The sequence below is a fragment of the Ambystoma mexicanum genome, unplaced genomic scaffold (genome assembly GCF_040938575.1).
Source record: "Ambystoma mexicanum isolate Mex_15411 unplaced genomic scaffold, UKY_AmexF1_1 Mex_scaf38, whole genome shotgun sequence".
Taxonomy (NCBI): domain Eukaryota; kingdom Metazoa; phylum Chordata; class Amphibia; order Caudata; family Ambystomatidae; genus Ambystoma; species Ambystoma mexicanum.
Genome location: NW_027182453.1, coordinates 338,532 through 362,702, shown reverse-complemented (window position 1 = coordinate 362,702; position 24,171 = coordinate 338,532). Strand labels below are relative to the sequence as shown.

General features: G+C 45.5%; 1 protein-coding gene across 3 annotated transcripts in view; it reads left to right on the top strand.

The window, feature by feature from the left end:
- LOC138559108 (zinc finger protein 268-like) overlaps window positions 1-21,543 on the top strand; it is a 91,107-nt gene extending 69,564 nt beyond the window's left edge. For all 3 annotated transcript variants that reach the window (XM_069642679.1, XM_069642678.1, XM_069642680.1), the window contains one exon: window positions 16,661-21,543. In XM_069642679.1, the coding sequence (XP_069498780.1) occupies window positions 17,125-19,203 (2,079 nt within the window). In that variant the 5' untranslated portion in view covers window positions 16,661-17,124 and the 3' untranslated portion in view covers window positions 19,204-21,543. The remainder of the gene's footprint in view (window positions 1-16,660) is intronic.
- The last annotated feature ends 2,628 nt before the right edge of the window (window positions 21,544-24,171 follow it).

Sequence of the window (24,171 nt, the reverse complement as noted above, 5' to 3'; positions counted from 1 at the left end):
ACGGCCACAGTATCTTTGCAATCTGCACTGATGTTCTTTCAGATGTGCATATTTTGTTGTTTACTTTGTTGTGCTATCATTTAACTGTCTGCGAGTTAACAAGCCGCAACAGTGTTCATATTTTCCAGACTCACTACGGACTGTCATAAGTGCAAGGGGATTATTTTTTCCAACTGTACAAACCGCAGTCAACAACTTCATACTTAACCTCGCCGTGCTGTGTGCAGAGACAGTGTGTCAGTTTCACAGGTCATGGAAGGGCAAGCAGCTAATAAATCAAAGCAATGGGCTATTTAACACGCCCACTGTACAGTAGAGCATGCTGCTTTTTGCCCCCAATGGGCCTCAGTTAGCCAGGTGTGACGCAGCCACAAATCGGTAGCTTTGCACAACAAAGTGCGTAGGCAGCAGGACTGTTTCAAATAGTGTACCCTGTCGCATGAATCGGTAGGGTTGGTGACAGCAGCAGCATTAGCAGGAGACAGAGGATGACATACGCATACGTATAGCTGTACAACCGACAGATATCCGATGCCACAACTAAATGAAAGTGATTTCGAAGATGCGGCCAGTACTGTAGTGCTACCGACACTTCCATTGTGATTGGACATATGTGGGGTAGGTGCACTCTCACTAGGAAACCTCCATTTTGCTTAGCTGCACGCATCTCAGCCAGTACTGTACGCTACAGCTTTACAATGCCATTACAGCACCAAAGCAACAGCTACGCACACACTGACAAACAGTTTAGATATACACGTTTCCTTTGTATGAAACATTGCCATTATTGGGACAGGGTGGGGGTAATACAAAGTGTTTAGCAACTGCTCTATTTTCATGTCCAGGCTGTGTATGTTGCTTTTGAAGCCTCTGAATCACTTTGTGTGGCTACTTGCTGTTGCGGTACAGGTGCTGCTTCTGCTGCATTCCTTCAATGTAAAGTATGCCCTGTTACACACAAACATATGTGTGAAGTGTACATTCAGCAATACATATTAACTACATTACTTTTTAGACTGCGGTGCTTGGCAATGCAGTTACTATCATGCCTCATTTACTGAAGACGGACGTTCTCTGCCAGCTAATCTAGGGTGCTTGGCATTGCTGCGTTAAAAAAACAAAAAACATGGTTTGCTATTGTTTTGCACTGTAGAAGTTCTGCAATTATAGGAGAGACTTTAGTGTAGTTACCAAGTTGCAGTTACGTTCTGCTCTCAATACTTTACATTCCTCACTCTGCTATTTCCTTCTTTGTTTCCATCTACAGCGGCAGTGTGGTAATATTGTTGGATGCACACGTCACTTCATGTACTGGTGCATTCCATTATGGTTCATAATCTATGCCTTTGGTCTGTTTGCTTTACAGTACAGAGTTTGCACAGTTACCTTACTTTACTTTCCTTGCAATGGTGCTATTTATACATGTGTCTTCACTTTGGTGAATGGTAGCAGTACGTAAGAGAACTCCTGCTGTTTCCAGCAGTTTGAATGCTAGCGGCTATATGCGAACAGATGTACAGTTTGTGGTTACTGTGCTCATCCGTATAGGGAAATCAATTTTGTATGCTGTATGCTACATCTACACAAACTAATGGCATTCTGGTAAAAACCTACGTTATGGTTAAGTTGCACTACCAAATGCCTACCAAATTCAGTAAAAAACTGTGCTAAAGGAAGGTTAGGGTTCAGTTGCCCTAAGAAAAACCTGTCCAAATCAGTGGAAAAACTTTTCGAAAGGGACATTACAGGTACTTTGCACTAGTCGCCAGTTATGGTAAGCTCAGCAAAAATAACTCGCGCCACCACTCTGCACTCCAAGGACTACCACCCATGACATCAAAGATGACATCACAAATGATGGCACCCTGCAGCACCAGCTCCGACCCACGTTAGTGGGAGGAAACTGACGCTGCAGGGGTACAGGAGAGTCGGCGGCACACTTCTGTGTGTGCCCCCGAAAAAGGTAAGTGACAGGGGAAGCTGGATGGTGGAAAGTGATCTGTATGATCACTGCGCAGCAAGATTATTATTTTGGATTTTGAAGTTTCCCGATGCACAGTAATCCCGTAGATCCCCTTCAAACACTACCCAAAATATGAATGTCTGAAAGGCAAGTGGACGTGGATCATCTGGACTGCCGAGGAGTATGTCTCGTTCCTCACGCATACGCATGCAGAGGAGGAGGGCATGTGGAAGGCAACTGCACAATACAACACCTGCGAGGCTGAGGCGAGAACTAAGGAGCAATCCATATCTAGGCTTCCCAGAGTCCTCCTCCCACCAAGCATGTGCTCAGTCTTCCTGCAGGTTTGCCCCTACCATGGTGGGATGGTCCCGTTGGGCAGACCTCCTGGAAAACGGAAGCCTTGACAATGGTAGCCAGACACTAGAGTGCAGAGAGATGGGCATGGCTGAAGGCAGCAAGGTGTGGTTTAATAGACTAAGCACTGGCAGGCAAAGTCATTCACAGTATCACTGCATGCTGATGCAATATTAATGATGCAGGGAGGCAAAGGGCCTGGGCCATCCACGGGCTTTACTCTGGCTAGAATTACCATGTACTAATTTTGAATTTAGTGGTGTTTGTGCTCGCGTGGTTTTATTGCATGCTTTTTATCTTGTACTTGTTGGCCTAGTGACTGCCCTCCCCCTCAATCTCTACACCACCCATGGCACTCTCTGCTTCCCCTATCTTCTCCAACTATTTCTCCATTGACTATCCTTCCCTCCTCATTAAGTCTGGCACGAAGAAGTTCAAAAAGATATCTCGGTCTCTAACCCTGGTCTTCCTTTCACTGACACTATACTGATACTAGTATTTCCTCCAGACAGACCCTCACCGACAACCTCTTTGTCGTTCCCTCGCCAAATCTATGGACGCTTCATATGGTCTCCGTTCTCTCTCCTTTCTCCTCTTCTCCCATTAATGGTGGCAACCGCTGGGAGTTCCACCTGGCCTCCTTCGACTCCTCTAAGGTCATCATTAATGTCTACATGAATGGCACTGTCTTCGTCCAAGGCCCTCAGGCCAACCTTCTTCTCTTTGATAGACGCTTCCTGCGCCTCATCAATTTCCTTTCTTCTCCTGCTCTCCCTTCTCAACTTTCTTCAGCGTCCTTGCCTCCCCCCTCTGCCTCCTCCTTGGCTATATTGCCCTCTCTTTCCTCTCCAGCCCTCCCTCGGGATCTATCTGCACCTCCTTCCACACCTCCACAGTGCATACCTCTGCTCTTTACCCCTCCCCGGAAGTCCTTCGAGGATGGCAACCTTCTCCATATTGCCACTCTCAACTCCCGCTCAGCCATCCAACACTCCTCTGACATCTGTCACCTCCTTGAAGAACTTGACCTCAATGTCCTCGGTCTCACCGAGACATGGTTCACTGCCAGCTCTGTCATAAGTTTTGATACTCTCCTGCCTGACGGCTACAAGATGCTCTCCACACCCAGATCCACCCGGTCCGCAGAGGGTGTAGCCCTAATCTTCCCTGAGTGGATTCATGGCTCTGTTATTCCTATGCAGACCTACTCCTCTTTCAAATGCCTTATCTGCAGGCTCTCTCTCTCCTGGCAACTCTCTTACCGTGGCTAACATCTATCGGCCACCTTATCAGATCACCTCCTTCCTCTCTGAGTGGGCGTCCCTCTCCTTCTGCCTCCTGGCTTCTACCACTCAACTCCTTCTCCTTGTGGATGCTCCCTGTTCCTCCTCTGTACTCTTTCGTGACCTCTGCAATTCTCTCTATCTCTATATATTCTCCCCTCTGGCCCGACTCACTCTGCAGGCACACGCTAGATGCTCTGATCTCCTCCAACCTCTCCCTCGCCATCCCTCTGACCACTTCCTCTCCCTGAGTGATCACTCCCTCCTTTCCTCCCATCTCTCCCTTTCTACCTCTCAGGCCAATCCAACTCCAACACTGCCACCTACCTTCTCGGTCATCTGACCCATGAAACATGTGTCAGTTAAGGCTTTCGCCGCCACTTTCTCTCGCCCCCCTCGTCCTCCTCCGGCTGACTCTCATCTCTACACAGCCCTTTCCATGCTCTACTCTTCTATCTCTGATGCTCTGGATGTTCTTGCTCCTGTCATGAGGATCTGCTTGAAGCCCAAAGCCAAGTGCAACTCTTGGTACGACTCCGACCTAGCAACCCTTAAACGCGAGTGTAGGTGGCTGAGAGGAAATGGTGGGCTTCTTGTATTCTCTGACAGACTGGCCTGCCGCCTGCTCTAAAGGCATTACCGGCTCCTTGTCCGAACGAAGTAGAGAGCCCACATCCAAGACTCTGGCCTCTAACAACACAGCAAAACTCTTTAAAATCTGCAAGGAGCTGGCCAACCCTGCTGCAGTCTCTACCTCTCCTATCTCCTCCCAGGCTCTTTGCATGGCCCTTGCCTCTCATTTCATCTAAAAAATGCAGGACATCCTGTCCACCCTCCCGTCCTCTCCTCATCTTCCCCCTTCTCTCCCCTCTACTTCTGGCCCTCCTACAGCTGCCCCGTCCCACCTTCTCTTCCTTTCCTCTTCTCTCCCCCGACGAGGTTTCAAGACAAGTCCGATCTATGAAAGTCTTGTTAAAACAGGTTCTTCCCTGTTCATCTAAAACCATCATGGACCATATTGACACACTTGCTCCTGCTCTTGCCGACTTCTGTAACCTCCCCTTTGCATCTGAAGCCTTACCCGCCCCTCTGAAGCACTCTTGTGCATCCTCTTCTCAAGAAACCCACTGCCGACCCCTCATGCCCGGCTAACTAGCGCACAATCTCCATCACTCCTTACCTGGAAAATTCCTGGAAGAACTGGCCATCTCCCAGCTTAATCTTCACACTGATTCTGTTGGTTGTCTCCATGACCATCAGTCAGGCTTTAGAGCTGCAAGAAGCACAGAAGCTGCTCTCCTGAACATCCATGAAGACCTGCTCTCCAACCTTGACTCTAACAACCCTTCTGTCCTCATCCTACTCGATCTCTCCTCTGCCTTCGATACGGTCAACCATGCCATCCTGCTCAACTGTCTCCATGACAACCTGGGTATCACCGATCAGGCCTGGCCTGGCTGACCTCTTTCTTCTCTGATCGACTCTCCCAGGTCCAACCTGGGTCCTTCCTTTCCTCTATCTCACTCTCTACCTGTGGTGTTCCACAGGGGTCTAACATCTCTCCCTGGCTTTTCAAACAATACCTGGCACCCCTTGCCCACCCCATTGCTGCGCTCTGCTGCAACTTTCAGTGCTATGCGGATGACACTCAGCTCGTCTTCAGGCTTCCCTCCTCCACCTCCTCTCCTTCTCTCATCTCTGACTGTCTGTCCGCTATCCAGGAGTGGTGTGCCGCCAATGATCTCTGCCTTAACGGCAGCAAGACTGAGATTCTCCTTATCAGCACACCTGCACCCTCCTTTCCTGTCACTCTCTGGCCAACCTCCCTTGGACCTCTTCCTGCTCCCACCTGTGAGGCTAAGAACCTCGGGTTCATCTTCGACTCCACATTCTACTTTTCTCCTCACATCTCCAACGATTCTAAGAAGTCAAGCTACCAACTGCACCTCCTCAGAGGTATTCCTCCTTTCCTCTCCTTCCCCCAGAAGCTTACTGCCTCTCGAGCTCTGGTTCTCTCTAGGCTTAACTACTGCAACAGCCTCTTTCTAAATCTGCCTACTTCTGCAACTCATCCAGAACAGGACTGCGAGACTTGTCTGCGTCGGAGGCAGTGCCAACCCTCTGTGGCCGTGCGGCTTGATGCCAGAATAGGTCCTTTCCTCTAGCTTCGCGTTTGGTGTGCGGGCTGAACGTTGTCTGGCGTTGTCCTGCGGCTCCAGCGGCCCCCGTGGTTCAAGCGGTGCCAGCCGCAGCGTTCCGAGTCAGGGGTTATGCCTCACTTCGGAGATCATTGGGGATCACCAGCTGCCTCTCTGCCTGCGGATGGAGGTTGGCATGTGATGCTAAGGCGTTCCGCTGGGAGGATTGGGAGCCTCTTATCCCTTAAACAGCTTAACGGCTGGTAAGTGTGGGTGCTAGCAAGTGGCTGTAAGCTCATGTGCAACCTGTTGCCGTGAGTTTGTTATACTGGGTGGCTGTGATTGCAGTCATTCTTCATTTTTTAGTGCCAACATTGCCTTTACGGCTGCAGTATTCTGTCTGGGGATACTGTTGCTATGCCAGTGTGTGTAGTGCCCCCAGCCCCTTACACTTGGTTTGGGCTAGATTATTTATTTATTTATTTATGTATTCACATTTGTAGAGCGCACAACAGCCCTTAGGCAACATGGCACTTGTTACATGAGAAGAGCTTTGCTTAGTTACATATCATTGGTATACAGTTTAAAGCTTATTACATGCGTAGAGCTTTGCTTAGTTATAGTAGCAGCAGATTTACAATTTGACCATTATTGCTAGAACACACATTTATCAGTATAAGTAGTTAGGATAAATGGCCAGTTGTAGGTGAGAAGAGGGGTGGGAGTATTAGTTGAAAAGAGAGGTTTTCAGATTCTTTCGAAAGGCAAGTAAAGAGGTTTCTGCTCGGAGAGAGGTAGGGAGGGCGTTCCAGAGCTTAGGGGCTATGTATGGGAAGCCCAGCCCTCCTGCCTTAGCCTTATTGATGCGAGGAATGGTGAGTTGGTTGGTATAGCATGTTCTGACGGGTCTTGCTGAGGTGGCTGTACAGAGGGTTTCTGAGAGATAGGCAGGTGCTGTGTAGTTAACGCATTTGTGGGCTGTAGTGAGAATTTTAAATGTAATGCGGTCTTTGACTGGGAGCCAGTGAGCTGCTTGTCTAGCTTGAGAGATGTGGTCCCTTCTCGGGATACCTAGTGATGCCCTGAGTTCATTGTTTTGTGTGATCTGGAGTCTATTTAGATTTTTACAGGAAGTACCTGCTAGGAGTGAGTTGCAGTAGTCTAACTTAGCACCTACAGTGGCTCTGGCAATAGAGAGGCAGTTAGGCTCGGTCAGGAAAGGTTTGATGGCATTGATGAGTTTGGTGCTTAAGGCTGAGGCTGAGGCTATGGAGTTTACTTGCTTATTCATGGATAGCGTGGCGTTGATGTGAACCCCAAGGGTCTTGACCGACTTGAGGACGGGGATGATAGTGTTATCTATGTCAAAACTAGAATAGGTGCAGTCTAGTTTTGTTAGCGTCCTCTTTTTGCCCAGGATGAGAATCTCGGTCTTATCCCCATTGAGGCAGAGACCATTTTCCGCCATCCAAGCCTGGATGGTGGCATAGATTTGGTTTAATGCGGCCGCATCGATGTCGTATGAGCCAGTTAGGGGTAGAACCACATGGGTATCGTCCACGTAGTTGGTATATGCAATCCCAAGTGCACAAGCTTATCAAAAAGATTGTAAAGCATTGTTGCAGTACATGAGCCCTGGGGGACTCCACAATGAATTGAATTGGGTGCTGTATTTGCTATATCAGAAAAGACTTTCATTACTCTTCCTTCTAGGAAGGAGGTAATCCATGAGGTTGCTTGTTTGGAGAACCGGGCTGCTTGAGTGAGGTGAGTGGTGAGAGTGTTGTGGTCAACCAAATCGAAGGCGGCCGAGAGGTCTAGGAGGAGGAGGAGGGCAGGTTTACCTTTGTCTAGGATTTGGGTGATTTGGTTTTTTAAATCCAGTAGAGCAGTTTTGGTGCCGTGCCCTTTGCGAAACCCTGACTGTCTTTTTCCTAGGACAGAGTTAGTCTCCAGGTGCAATTGGATTTTCGTATGAGCTGCTTTATCCAGAAGTTTAAAAAGGAACGGTACGGTAGTTATGGGCCTGTAGTTGTTCGGCTGAGAGGGATCTAGTGAAGGTTTTTTTAGAAAAAGGCGAACCCTAGCTTCTTTAAGGCTGGCGGGGACAATGCCAGTATTGAATGATGAGTTGATGAAGGCAGTGAGAAGGGGGGCAAGGTCCTTGGCGCAGTCTTTTACAATCTTAGGAGGGCAGATGTCACCTTTTCATAGTGAAGGTTTAAGGTGTTTGAGGAGGTCTATAACTTCGAGTTCTGTGATGTCCTTAAATGAGAATTTAGGGAGGTGGGAAGTGCCGTCAGGTGGCATGGCCTGCGTAGGCAGGTTTTGGTTTAGTAATGCTTTATAGTGGGTCTGGATTTTCTTCTGGAGGGGTCTATTTTATTTAGCATAGCAGTTTGGATGCTAGCGCACCAGGCTTCGTCCTTAATGATTTCATCTGTGCTGGTGGGCTGCATAGTAAGTTGCTTAAATATGGTGAATAGTTCTTTAGTTTGCGAGTTTGCATTGGAAATTCGTTGATTAAAGGAGTTGGATTTTGCAGTGAAGATGGCTTCTTTATACGTTCACGCCAGTAATTTAAAATTGTTTCTAGTGGAGTCACAGGGGTTAGATTGCCACAATTTAAGGGCAAGTCGCTTATTGGAGCACATAGTTTGCAGATCCTCAGTGAACCACGAGTTGGCGTGAAATAATTGTTTCTCTTTTATTTTTTCTAGAGGTGCTACAATGTTATCTGTTGAGAGGGTGTCCTTAAAGATGTCTGCTAGGATGTTTGGATCTTGTGAGAAGGGAGGAGCTATGCAAGGGGTGTTAAGGTGTGGTCGGATGTTATCTGCTGTAAGTTTTTTAGAGCTTCTAGCTAGTGTGGTGGGGTCGGGCATGGTGACTTTGGGGCTGGCAGTAGTGGGGATGGAGAATTGGATGCAGTGGTGATCTGTTCAGGGATAGGCACTGTTGGATGTGAACGAGGAATTACAGTTATGGTCGGCAATCCAATCAAGGGTGCGACCTTTGGTGTGGGTAGGGCTCAGACTTTTTTGGGTGAAGCCTAAGTCTGAGAGGTCATTGAGGAGTGAGCTAGCCGCATTGTCATTGGGGTCATTGAGACCTAGCTTGAAGTCGCCTTAGATTAGTGTTTTAGTGGTTTTATTAAGGTTGCTACTTAGTAGATGGGTAATGTGTCCCTGGAAGTCCGCCGGAGATCCTGGTGGACGGTAAAGGAGATGAATGTTGATGGTATTGGTGGGTGAGAGGGCTAGTTTCACCGATAAGATATCAACGCCGTTTTCCACAGAGTGCGGTGTCGACCTTATGGAAATTGTGTCTTTATAGATTAGTGCTACCCCCCCCTCCTATTTTGGAAATCCTATACTGTCTGAGGATGGTGTATCCAGTTAGCAGGGCTAGGGTGATGGCAGGGCCCGATGCCTCATGTAACCAAGTTTCAGTGGTGCATAGGATGTCTATGTCTTAACTGAGTAGAAGATCATTGATTTCTAGTGCGTGGGCAGTAAGTGAACGAACATTGAGTAGTGCACATTTAAGGAAGGGAGATTGTGTTTTTTTTTTGGTGACTCTAACATGATGTTGCAAGCTTTGGGCAGGTGAGGGAGCTTAGTGCGAGAGGGGGATGGCCAATGCTGTGTAGATTTGACTTTTTGTGTGGATGTGCTGGAGGAGTGTGAGAGGTGTCTGGCAGTGGAACAGGAACCAAGTTTGGAGTTCCTGCAGGTGATTTGTGCAGGGCGGGTGAGAGTGAGTATCGGCTGGGTGCGTGTTCTGAGTCTAAGGTGTCTGGTGGGGAGTTGGGTGCAGAGGTGAACTGTGATTCCATTGTAAAGTGTAGAGGAGAAGTCGTGGGGTAGTGTGGTTGTTGTAGGAAAGATGGAAAATAATGTGTGCAGATGTGAGGCACACCAGAATCAATGGGAGTGTAGCCAAGTGTATTGTGTGTTCGCTGGGAGTAGCGTTTCATTTCATGATGTGAGGAGAGTGGGAGGAAGGTGCTAGTGGGAATGCAGGTATGTCTGGTTGTAAGAGCGAGTAGGCAAGGAGTAGCAGAGGTTAGGCGAGTATGATTGTTACAGAAATATAGTCTCATTGAAATAGTGGTAACATATAGTATACATTTGCATGGTGCAGCATAATACAACTTTAGAGAACAAAACACAAAGGTATACATGCCTGAGTAGTCTGCAGTAATGTAGTTTAACCATACACTCCTACGAAGTGCTTTGCAGTATATTAACCCTAGAGGGGCGCATTAAAATGCAGCGTGATTCAATTTAAAAACAATGGTGGTAAAGCATAGATATCGGTGTGATAACGTGAATAATCATAGACCTTAGAAGTCGGAGCTCGGACGTTTAAAATCCAACAGAACAAAAAGTATGGTGATACATAGGTGACACGAAGAGAGTTGTGGAAAGATACTGAAACTGCAGCTGGCCCAGTTACGTTGGTCGGGCGACGTGCAGTAGATGCAGCGTCACTTGAGGGTCAGACGTGTCCGTGTTACTGGGCAGTCATGGATGGCGAGAACAGTTAATAGGGAGGTATGAGGCCGGTGGCTACGCAGTGCGTAAGGGTGGCAGCGCGGAGAGGGCAAGCAGGAGGATCAGTCTTACCGGAAGGGCTGAGTATACATGGGCAGCGTAACTGGCCCACTGGCCCTGTACGGCCACGACAGGCTCAGGACAGGAGCCTTTTGCGGTGCCTTCTGCACGGGTCGGCTGCGCCTGTCGGTTGTCAGTGATTGGGTGAAATAGGCACTGGAGGCAGCCCAGTCATCTGTGAGAGCACGGACCACATCAGGAAGTCGCTACCTGGTGTGAAGAGGTGGCGGCTATCTTAGATGTTGTATTTTGAAATCCTTGCGGTTCGGAGTGCTATGTAGCAAGACGCTGGTGATCTCAAGGAAGGGGGTAAACACAGCAAATGAAGCTGCCGTGGAAATATGCTGCTAGTAATATACTGTGCTGGCGGAATAGTATATTTAGAGGCTTGGGAGGTATGCAGAGACCATGGGCTTACCTCGATTGAAAATTACCATGCCTTTGTGGTAATCGCGTTGCTCCTGCGAACGCTTAGACAAGGAGCTCCTGCTCCATACGAAATCATGCCAGAATGAGGTATCACAGGCTCAGGACAGGAGCCTTTTGCGGTGCCTTCTGCGTGGGTCGGCTGCGCCTGTCGGTTGTCAGTGGGTGAAATAGGCATTAGTGAGAAGGGTGGCGTGACTGTCCCAATAGCTGGGAATTTGAATCCTACGGATCTTCACGGCAGCACATGAAGAACTGGTGTGGTAGATGCTGTGGGCTCGGTGAGTTAACCTGTCTTTCAGCAGCATCTGCTTCATTTCAAGTAGAACAAGGGCCCCTGATTATGGCTAGCATTTCCAAAGAGCTTTTACTATGCTCTAGTCTCTTTGATCTGGGTGTTCTGGTGGATGCTCTGAGCGCTTGGGTGGTGGATTTACATCAGTCTAGAGTATGCATGGTACCTCATACAGCCGTGCTCCCTAGTCCATCCGCATTGTTACAACCAATTAAATTAGATTTTGCCTGTCAAGTTACCTTGCAAAGGGAGTCAACAGACCATGCCTCACAAACAGTATTCTCTTGTGTGGAGCCCATAATGGCCAAGTGGGCAATTTTAGTTGCTAATGAGGAAGCCAAGCTTTCTAAAGGTGAGACACAGGATACATCCTTACCCTCCTTGGTACCGGGGTCTGGTCAACTAGCAGTTAAACGACCTGTAGTGGGGGTCGATGAACATAAAACGATTTCTTTGTGGAACTTGCAATCCTGAAAGTCACAATGGCCTAGAATAAATGATCAGAACACCTTTGATTTTATTATGAATGAAAGGAACTTTGTTGTAACTAATATCCCGAAAATGGAAGTTAAATAGTCTAAACAAGCACTACGGAATAAAGTACTCACCTGGCTACGCCAGAGAACAGGATCGGGTGCAGTCCGCTGGTCTGACTTGTTGATTCTTCGCAGATTGGACCTTAAGGACTGGTGTACTCAACTTAATAGTGACTGTGTATTAGTGGGCTGTGTGGGTAGCTCCCTACCTGCCTTTCTAAGACGCTGTAAATATCTTCCAAGAGGATCTTCGAATTGTGATTTGATATTGTAATGCTGGGTGGTACTTAGTTCCCTGGCTTATTGCTTCTTTGTGCTTAAACTGTTCCTTCCCAGTCCATCTCCATTTTAGTCGTTTGATGCATTTCTTTTGCTTAACTTAATTATGCGAATTCCCAATCTTTGCATACGCTGCTTTTATGTTTCATGTTGTTTGTTTTGTATGCGCCCTCACGCCTCTGGGTTTATTGGTGCACAGTATAATGGAAATAAAGTAAAAAAGTAAAGTCAAGTCCTTGGCCTCAAGCCCTGGGATCGTATCTCTCCAGCCCTGAAATCTCTTCATTGGCTCCCAGTGGATGCAAGAATTACATTTAAAGACCTTTTGCATTGTCCACAAGGCTTTCTGGGTCCTGGGTCCAAAACACCTTCAACTCCCCCTCTGTAAATTCCTTCCCACTCGAGCTTTTTGATCCCTCACCTCCAACTCCCTCAGGGTCCGTCGCTTCCCCAAGCAACGAGTTAGGGGTAGAACTCTTTCCTCGTCTGGGGCCTCCCTCTGGAACACTCCCTATCACTCTAAAACTTGGAGAACCACCTCCTGTACCGGAAGCAATCCCAAGACCTTCCTCTTTGCTTCTGCCTTCGATCTTCCTCTCCCCTGCTGATCTATCTGCCTCAGTATCCTGCACCTGGCTTACCTCTGACCTTGGGCCCAGGTCCCTGCCGACCCATTCTTTCACCTGCAATGCCTCTTGGCAACCCTTGCACTTGGATCTGTATCTGCAACCCTCAAGTCCCCTTACCTGCAGACACCCCTTGTCTGCTTGTTAACCTTGCACTTGCCACCCTGCTGGCTGCACTACCAGTTGTTGTTTTATCCCTTGCTTAGCACTTTCCTTTCACCCCCCCATGCACTTTCCCACTTCCCTCTCCCCTGCACTTGCGTGTTCTCACTGTCACTGGGCCTGGTAAGATCGTTGTTTTGTCCTCCCTTGTTTCCCCTCCCTTGCCCTGTCCCACTCTGTAACACTTGTGTATGAGCGTGATACAAATAAAATATCAATATCGATACATTGCGAACCTGTGAAAGTGTTCAGCCATAGGATCCTGAAAGTCCTGCTGAAAGCAGTACACCAACTTGTGGAGCAATGCAAGGATGTGGGAAAACATGTGCATTACGTTTTTGGTAGAGGAAGGTGATGGCAAAGATATAAGTGCCTCTTGAATGAACCAATGCACTTGGCTCTGTTGGAGGGGTACTGCGTCAAGGACAGTAATCTGGCTCTTTCTACTTCCTAGAGAGTAACCTCATTGATGGAGTTGTTAATTTGTTTTCACTCAGCGAGTTCAGAAGCGCACATGTAGAGACGAGGATGGAGGGTGTTGAGGTACAGCAGGGATTTTTTTTGATTGCAATCGGTCATTATATTACATTGTGGCCAGATAAATGGATCACCGAAATTGGATTCATAGGGGACTTGAGATTGATATGCGCCACACAGGGATATGGTTAGGCCAAGATTGTTGAATATTGTGGGCCTTGACACCCTAAAAAAGTTCTCTTATGTTAACAATATTTATAATGCGCACGGTCACCAGGAGGCATCATGGCGCGAAGAGGAACAGACTGGAGCCACAGGAAGGCCTAGAATAGCCACATTTTAAGAAGACGGCGAAAGTGGAGGGTGCTTTAGCACACACAACCTAAGGTTGTGGCTGCACAGTAGACACACCTGAGAATGGGGGGTGGGGGGCTTCTAGGGATTATCCACTCGGAACATTATTCACTCACAATGATTTTATTGACTCACAGCAACCTGGCGTTTGTACTCCATACTGGAACGCTCAAAGGTTCTCGCATATACTGTTGTGATAGCTACCTTCACTAGATGTACAATAAATGTACTAAGGTAGGACTGACAGGTGGACGGTTGGTGTCTCACGCATCCTGGGGTACTAACTATGCATACTATTCACACGTATATAAGGTCTTATTCCAGGGTTGATGCCATATGGTTTGCAACAGATGTTGGCAATGGAATTATGTGGGATTGTGTTGCACAGATACCCCTGGAGTAGGATGACTAGAATTTCCACCGTAGATCAGCGTGTGTAATCACTAAATGGCAGCAATCAATTATTTGATGTTAGCAGTGATGGGCCAGCATCCCCATTGGTTACTAGGGACGGGATGAAAGCAGTTCTTGGTCACAGCACAGAGGGTGCAGGGGCATGCTGAGATTCAACCTAGGTGGCAATGATCAGAATCCACAAAAAGGGGTCTGGATCATGTTATGGGAGCCTGTTAAGTAACAGGCCCATTTATAGCCACACAACAATAAAATGGAATGTAGCCCCTCCTGAAACCTACACAGTGGGACTCATTACGAGTTAAGGGGTCATTTTGAGGTAAATCCTGCAAAAAATAGTCCGGAGGAGTTACTGTTACCGCCACTTGGTCAGGCGAAATTTCCACCTGATTACAAGTGGTGGTGGCGGCAGTGTAATTCCCCATTCCCTGCTTTCTTTCTGCGGAATTACTGCTGCGCTAATTCCTCCAATTCTGCCGATTTCTTTTGCCATTGAGTGGAAAGATTTACCTCCAGGGTTTTGCTGGAGATAAATCCTCCACTGAACACCAAACCTCATCATTTGCGTAGTGTTAAAATTGGAAGTAACTGAGTAACCTACAATTTTACCCCGTACCTCCATACTCGTAATGAGGCCCAGTGGTATGCTGATCAGGGAAACAGAAGTTGGACTCTTCCGGCCAATTAAATGCAGTACCTGGCAATGGGGCATTAGTATAAACAATTAAGAGGGCAAATGGGGTGATATTGGGGTGTTTGGGTAGTCTCTCATACACTTTACCTTATTGCCAGAAATGTCATTCTATTTGTCTCTGACTGTCAATGCCAGCCAAAGCTTCCACGTGTAGACTTTGCACGTAGTGAAGTTATACTTTCTTCCTAACAATACTACAAACCTACTGAATGCTAAAATAACATGCAGAGGGACCTATTGATTGGAAGATGGATGGATGGATCCCATGAATCACCAAGCTGTAAGGAAACAATCTACATGTTAACAAAATTAACCTTACTGACTCTAAACTAAAGATCAGACCAAAAACAATACAGAGCTGGGCAATAAGCGCAGGTTCCTTGCAAGAAACTCTGAAGGCACAGGCAGGTGGTTTGGATAGGAACTATAGTAGAAACAAGAACAGGATTAACCTCGGGATCAATATCCCCTAAGCTCCAGAAACCCCCCTTAGGAGTGTGCTTACCGTGGAATCCGGATAGTGTAGAGAAAATATGACTGAAGACCTCAAGGATAAATAAACATTACCAGAAAGCTGGAAAGGAACAAATGTACTTCCCACGTTGGCGCGCGTTCGCGTCCTCACTGGACATGTAAAGATGGAGAGCAACAATCCTTTCCCACGTTGCTCGCGTTCACGTCCTCAGATGCATAGAAGAAATGAAGAGAAAGGTTCTTGCCCACAGAGCACGCGTTCGCGTCTTCACTGGAGTTGTAGACGGAAGAAAACAAAGTTCTATCCCATGGAGCGCACGATCGCATCCTCACTTGAACAGCAGAGATAAAGTAAGAAGGTAAGGTAGAACAGCACCGGGGAAAAGGCAGAAGGAGCAGAGAAGAAACCCTGTTCAGGTAAGGACAAGAACAACGATAGAGCCGTGACCAAGCAAGCACAAATTGAAGTTGGCATCACTACAAACAAGGGTAATCTAATAGCAGGTTGAGATTCAGTCCGGGTCAAAAATACTAACGAGGCGAATCAGAATCCAAGGGGCAGGCAAATGCAAAAACGTCGAAACGAAGCAGGGTTTGCCAACAAGAAAAACCAATGAACCAAAACACTAGTCGAAGTTTGTTCAGAAGCACCGAGCTGAACACCGGAAGGGGCTAATAAGGACGAATACATGTGACCTTACACAGCTTACCCAAGCGTAAGGGATGCCAGCGTTGCCATGGCAATCTCCAGTCCCTGTGTCCCGGCTTACCACTGAAGACTTTTCTTTAAAGGGAAAGTACGCCGGCTTGCTGGAAACCGAAAGTGCCTAGAATGTAACCCTGTATTAACATTGGCTTGTAGTGGATTCCTCATGTGTGTGTGCCTCTGGATCGTGACACTGACACAGGCTTGTTATTTCTGTCACTCCTGGGGGAGATGGATGAGTTAGGAGTTTATCTAGGTTTAAAGTCCGTGTTTGAATGTAGTGCCAGCATGGCCTGTGTCATTCTCACTGTGGGAAGAGATTGGTGCTTTCCCTTTAAATCACAATGTTGTCTGTGTTTGCTCAATGGTGCTGTTGATTATATTATTTGTGTTTGGGCCAGTACACAAGTCATCAGTGGTTACCTAATGGACTCGTCAAGCAGGCATCCTAATGGTGGCAAACTCCTGCCTTTATCATTTGTATATTGAAATTGGGAGCTTCCATGTACTCATTTCTGAATAAATAAAATAGAAGGTATATACATGTTTCTGATGATTAAGATATCAATTTAAAATAGTTTTCTCCTAATGCTTTGGATGCTAACATTTTCTAAATAAAAATGAACCGTGTTATTCCTGCTGCATGTTACCTCGGTCCTGTTAAATGCTCTTATTGGAGCACCACTATGCTGCCACCTATCGGGGCGTCTTTCCCCAACAGATGGCCCTTCAAAGCCGTATAAGTTACTACGCGAGTTAATATCACTACTACCGAGTAGATTCGTCTTATTACATGTGATGCCTGCGATTTGTGAACGTGTTGAAACAAATAATGTGCATCTCCTTTATGTTAATAGGTGACTGATGCCCCAGAAATGCAACAGTGATTGTTCGATTCTCTGGACTATCGCAGTGAAAAGCTTCATTGTTAGAATACGCAAATTCCCAGCATTTTAGAAGAGTGCAAGTTTGGGGTCCAGTTGTCTTATCAGAGTATTCAGAAACTGAGATTGAGAAGCTTGTTGGATACATGATGGCTTCCGCCCATGCAACACCTACGTGGTAACATCCAGTGACCAAGCATATTCATTCTGTCAATTACGGGGTAGAGTGCTATCTAGCATGAAATGATAATGTGTTATTTGCAGTAAGAAAATCACTTCGCATTAGTGCTTTGAATTTGGGAAAAGGTTCAGTGAAAAGCTCCTCTTATTGGGCCCCTGACAAAATAAACGGGCAAACTTGAAACGTGCACATACTGTGGGAACAATTGCCATCTCAAGAATATACTTATTGCCCACATGCAGACATAGGTGAAAAAATGTATCCATGCACTAAATTTGAGAATAGCGTCCATTTTCTTGATACACTTATGTGCCACCAGCAAATGCATACAGCTGCAAAACCAAAGGCAGAGCTTACAGGCCACCAGAAAACACATACAGGGGGGAAACCTCATGGGTGCATTGAATGTGGGAAAGGTTTTGCTCAGAAGGGACACCTTATTTGCCACCAGAGAACACATACAGGCGAGAAACCTTATGAGTGCACTGAATGTGGGAAAGGGTTTGCTGAAAAGGGCAAGCTTACTATCCACCAGAGAACACATACAGGTGAGAAACCTTATGAGTGCAATGAATGTGGGAAAGGGTTTGCTGAAAAGGGCAAGCTTACTATCCACCAGAGAACACATACAGGTGAGAAACCTTATGAGTGCAATGAATGTGGGAAAGGGTTTGCTGAAAAGGGCAAGCTTACTATCCACCAGAGAACACATACAGGTGCGAAACCTTATGAGTGCACTGAATGTGGGAAAGGGTTTTTTACAAAGGCAGAGCTTAATAGCCACCAGAGAACACATACAGGAGAGAAACCTTATAAGTGCATTGATTGTGGGAAAGGGTTTGCCGAGAAGGGACACCTTATTTGCCACCAGAGAACACATACAGGTGAGAAACCTTATGAGTGCACTGAATGTGGGAAAGGGTTTGCTCGAAAGGGACCCCTTATTGGCCACCAGAGAACACACACAGGTGAGAAACCTTATGAGTGCATTGAATGTGGGAAATGGTTTTCTGAGAAGGGACACCTTATTTGCCACCAGAGAACACATACAGGTGAGAAACCTTATGAGTGCTCTGAATGTGGGAAAGGGTTTGCTACAAAGGGCGTGCTTACTATCCACCACCAGAGAACACATTCAGGTGAGAAACCTTATGGCTGCACTGAATGTGGGAAAGGGTTTGCTGCAAAGGGTGATCTTATTATCCACCAGAGAACACATACAGGTGAGAAACCTTATGAGTGCACTGAATGTGGAAAAGGGTTTTTTACAAAGTCAGAGCTTACTAGCCACCAGAGAACACATACAAGTGAGAAACCTTATGTGTGCACTGAATGTGGGAAAGGGTTTGCCCGGAAAGGACCACTTATTCGCCACCAAAGAACACATACTGGTGAGAAACCTTATGGGTGCACTGAATGTGGAAAAGGGTTTTTGACAAAGTCCGAACTTACTAGCCATCAGAGAACACATACTGGGGTGAAACCTTGTAAGTGCACTGAATGTGGGAAAGGGTTTGTTCAGAAGGGACAACTTATTTGCCACCAGAGAACACATACAGGTGAGAAACCTTATAAGTGCACTGAATGTGGGAAAGGGTTTGCTACAAAGGGCGTGCTTACTATCCACCACCAGAGAACACATTCAGGTGAGAAACCTTATGGCTGCACTGAATGTGGGAAAGGGTTTGCTGCAAAGGGCGATCTTATTATCCACCAGAGAACACATACAGGTGAGAAACCTTATGAGTGCACTGAATGTGGAAAAGGGTTTTTTACAAAGTCAGAGCTTACTAGCCACCAGAGAACACATACAAGTGAGAAACCTTATGTGTGCACTGAATGTGGGAAAGGGTTTGCCCGGAAAGGACCACTTATTCGCCACCAAAGAACACATACTGGTGAGAAACCTTATGGGTGCACTGAATGTGGAAAAGGGTTTTTGACAAAGTCCGAACTTACTAGCCATCAGAGAACACATACTGGGGTGAAACCTTGTAAGTGCACTGAATGTGGGAAAGGGTTTGTTCAGAAGGGACAACTTATTTGCCACCAGAGAACACATACAGGTGAGAAACCTTATAAGTGCACTGAATGTGGGAAAGGGTTTGCTACTAATGGCGAGCTTACTATCCACCAGAGAACACATACAGGTGAGAAACCTTATAAGTGCACTGAATGTGGGAAATGGTTTGCTCAGAAGGGAGATCTTACTATCCACCAGAGAAAACATACAGGTGAGAAACCTTATGAGTGCATTGAATGTGGGAAAGGGTTTGCTCGAAAGCGACAACTTATTTGCCACCAGAGTACACATACAGGTGAGACGCCTTATTAGACACAAGACAAAACATGTATGCCTGTTCAGCAGAGTGAATGTGGCGAATACCTCAGTACACAGGATGTTATCTGCCATAAGAGAGGACATGTAGGTGGTGAAATCTCTTCTGAAATTGAAGATGTTTCAGAGAGAAGGAGGTGCGTCTACAATGCTACTGAGTTTGCCATGGCTGTTGACTAATACAAATGATGGCTGATTATGATTGTCCAATCTCTGTTCGAAATGCATCCCTTCTGTATTATTTGAAGGGAGACTGTACCTTCTGTGTTTAGGTAACCATCCTATGAAAGACTTTGCATAAGGACTCCATGCTAATTAACGGGCTCCAACATTTTGCAAAAGCTTAGACTCAGTGGTTGAAGCAATAACTATAGATGCTCATAGGATATATGGGATGGCCTTGGGACCGCGGCAGCTAGTAAGGGCTCTGACCATAAGGGGAGGGCTCCCACCAGCTCTTGGCTTAGCTAAGGTCTAGCGCCCTTGTTATGCGTCAGGGAATCTGCCTGCTACTGAAATGGAACCAAGAGGGTGTCTCCTCTTCTTTTTAAGTACTGATATTATGGTCTTGCTTCATAGATTCTAAAAGTGGATTCTGAGGTGCTCAAAATGCATTTCCCTTCCCAACTCCATTGCAGAGCTCTACCAATGTACCACCCTTAAAATGTACTACACTCCTGGGTTCTGCAACACATCCACAGCAGTTCCTGTCACACCTAATGCACATATACCGAGATATAGGTTTTCACAAAACAAAAAGGCTTCAGGGAAAGAGGCATAATATGCATTACATAACAGTGTTATCAATTGCCATTTCACTGTACAGATGTCTTAGAGCCAAGAATGACTAATGTTGTAAAAGGAAGTATTTGTTTACACATTCTCTCTCTAGAATAACAACATATTCCAACTCTCCACGTTCGCTTAGAATTCCAACATGTGTTTGTCTGGTAAGCATCAAGTCTCATATTCTGTAATCAAATCACTCCACATCACTTCTTTAGCCCTGGATATTAAAGTACATGTCAAGCATATAAAGCACTGTCCAACTTCACCTGGGGTTTAAATCGCCTTTCCATTGACAGACACAAGTCCTTTCCAGCCTTATGCCTTCTGTTTAAGGAACATCTAAGTTCAAATAAACCTGCTCTATCACTGAAGCAATGTGTATAAAATGTTCTCTCATTTCTAAAGGAAAATCACAAATGTTTAACCTCTAAAGTAATAGGTTTGATGAGCCTATGCAAGCTATCTTATGGCAAATCACAATATATCAAGCAATACATTTCAATGTACATCATCATAATGTTCAAATGCATAACAAAATATCACTGCATCATCCCAAAACCAAATGTGGAGCACATTATTGAGTCAAGCAAACCCCATTGCAATACTTTCCCAGATCATGACTCAAAGGTGCAGTTTAAGGCGTGCACCCCCTTCTCCCTCTCACAGGATCATAGCATCGCCTCAGCAAGTCAGCCAACCAGCCCTTTTATAGATGCTTATCATCCTTCATCAGATGTTATAACCCTAATTATTTCTAGATTTGACTATGGCAATGCTGTTTTTTTCTGTGCTCATTGGCATATGTGACTAACGTCAGGTGGCATGAAGTGCTAACCTGCTTTTTTCATCCATTGAGAAATGTGGCATATCACTTTCTTTACAGTCCGCACTGGCTTTCTGTGACCTCTCAGATTGGGTTTAACGTGCTTTGTTAGCTCATTGTGTCCTTTATGGCAAACGTCCCCCTTTCTGCATTGGATCCTGCCACCCTTGTCCTCCCTGTACCTTTAAATCTATTCCTCTAGATGAGCAGGTGGTGTACCCTTTTTTTTGGGGGGGGGGGGGAGTGTGGCTCCCTGTATCTGGAATGCCCTCTGTCTAAGATTGCATGCTACCACGGGCCAAATGACCTTCAGATGCGTGCTATAGACCCATCTAGTCTGGTTTCTTTCCTTCATTTTGCTGGATTCTGCTATGTTTTAATGTCTACCTGCTGTTAGAGCCCATAAACCTTTGGGTGAATAAGTGCCATAGAGAAAGATTTTCTTAATTTTAAAAAAAGGCAGCTCTTAATACCAGAGGTAATGCTATATGAGCAGAAAAGACCACTTTTTTGTTAGGGGCTTGTGGGATGTGGCCTGTAGTACATGGGCAAAAGAAGAAGTCCCCAAAGCAAGCTACCTATTGATGTCAACATATAGGTTTGGAGATTTAGACTAATATGAGGCAACTGTAAATGAAGATCTTGTGTGGAAACATATATCACAAGAAATGCGCAGGAACCAGTGTTACAAAAAATATAATCCACTTTACTTTTAGTGCATACTAAAAAACAAGGACGTCAATGGTCCATTTATAAAAAAAAAAAGGCCAACGTGTGACAACATATAACAACAGTGAATCAAACACTATATTCAAAAAGCATACAAATGTATCTCTAGACAACTGTTAAATCTCAACAAAGCTCATTGCTGCTTTTGGTGGAGTTAGTAGAACAAGGTGACTTCCAATCATAAGCCTTTATCATTCATTTTTGAAAGGAACCCTTGTACACAATGTGTTGAGATTTAACAGTTGTCTAGAGATACATTTGTATGCTTTTTGAATATAGTGTTTGATTCACTGTTGTTATATGTTGTCACACGTTGGCCTTTTTTTTATAAATGGACCATTGACGTCCTTGTTTTTTAGTATGCACTAAAAATAAAATTGATTATATTTTTTGTAACACTGGTTCCTGCGCATATCTTGTGATATATGTTTCCACACAAGCTCTTAATACCAGCCTTACAGATAAGTTGTGTTTTAACACATGTGCAAAGACTGTTTTGCAAAGGGAAACCATGGAGAATGGAATCTATAAAACTGGAGTCTCCAATAGCACTCCAGAAGTCAGTTTCCAAAGAAATGCTTGCGTCGCCAGGAGGGCCATCCTTGCTGAATACTGCAGCGTTTCCACTTTTTGTAGCATGTTCTACAGCACTACAGTTTTCTTTTCACCTTAGGATCCCCTGTACTGTATTATACTATTGCCTATCTATTGGGGCAGTAGTAGATGGTTCCCTAGCCTGGGATCAGCACAATGAAGTGCAATTACACAAGGAAGGGGGCTTGCCCACTTTTAAAGCTATGTTATAAGAAATTTGTTTGGTGTGAAGGGCCCAGAGAAGATGTCAAGTGTCCCATTAAATTATGTGGCCATGTATTTTAGAAAAGTGACATTTTGTGAATAGAGTAGGAAGGGCAAATGGAATAGAAATGTTTTCTGTGTTGTTAGACAATACAACTCATGCACATTTGGAAATGAAATGGTGCCTTTCTGTCTGAAATGAGAGTTGTGGGTGTAATGATATCACAGTTGTTCTCTAATTTCCGAGAAGGAATAGTGGATATAAATGTTTACAAAATAAAGCTGATCTTGGATAAATTGACATGTCTAATGTAAATGTCTTCCATCGGGATTCATACACTGAGTGAAATGCTGATAAAATGAGTATTGAGCTTCCACCAATATGTCACTGTGTTAACATTAAATATAAATTGTTAGTAATAGCTCCATTCCTGTGTTAAATCTCTTTTTTTCTGGCTTCACTTTTGTGTAATCTGCTGTTCAGAGGTGATTTATTTGTTTTAATTAGTGGGGTGACCACCTCTATTCAAGTTTAATGCTGGAATAAATGTTATTGTCCACTTTTTAAAATGTATTGTTATGAACATGGAGAGAGTGGGTCGTGACGTAGGATGTGGGGTAAAGAGATGGTCGTAATGGGTCAGTGGAGGGGTGGGAAAGAGGTTTACTTGGAGGGAGCTGGTCGTGACGGAGCAGGTGGGGTAAAGAGAAGTAGGTGCTGGTGTTCAAATCTGCAGGGTGTGCCCGTCCATACCTTAACCCTCAGCTAAAGAAGATATGGCATTCAAGAGAAAACATGCTGTAAATTAAGGTAAGTGCTCACAAATTAACGAATTGATACAAAATGTTGTCCAGTGAATTAAACCCACATTCATTATTACCTGTCTTTTGTATAAACATTTGCTAGCATGACCTGCCACTTTTCTTACACTTTGAACAAAAGCGATGGATGAACTTTCTTTTGTATGGGATTTTGATTACTCTGGTGTTTTTGTTTTGCATGGGATTGTGATAACTGAGGCGTCAGGAATGACACTGGGACACAAGTTAGACATGATTTTGGCTGAAGACTTATAACACAAACTGGGCTGGGAAAATGCCTCGCTGCCCCTGCACTAGCAGAGTTTCCCTACGTAAACTCAAACCTCAAGATCTGTCAGTGTCAGAATGTCCAATCAAAACCATGCTGTGTCCAAAGTACTATTCTGGCCCTCACACTCTAAACAAATGAATTCTAAGGTGAAAAGGGTAATGTCTTTGGCCTTGAGTGTTTTATAAATGTTCAGCTGCAGGCTGTTAAATGCCATGTGCGCTCCTGCTGCGGGGCGTGAAAGCTATTCACACCCTGGGATTTCCCAGAGTGCGGATAGTATTCTTGGGGGGTTTTGCCCTACCAGAGATGCACTCTGTGTGAACGCATCCCCTGTCGGGCAGGTGTTGGAGGGTGGAAACAGACGACAAAAGAATGGCTGCTGCCATTAAAATGGAACAGGGAATAGCTCTCTTTTCAGATGATGGCAGCTGTTGAAAATATGCTCAAAATGGCCGCTGTCATCCGAAAAGGGACATAGTCCCTTTTCTATTTTAATGGTGGCCATTTCCTTTTGCTTATTTTTTATTTGTTTTGCGCCGCTGCATGCAGTGACGGCAGAATCACAACCAGGAAAGGCGGATTCTGATTGGTCAGACCACCTTTCCCGGGTGCAAAAGAACAGTTCTTGACATTCCCTTGGGTTAACAGCAACATTTATCTTCAAACTCGTCTTTTTATGTGTGGTTGGCATACCTGGTGTACTCTCCTGCCAGTCTCTTAAACCAACACTTCC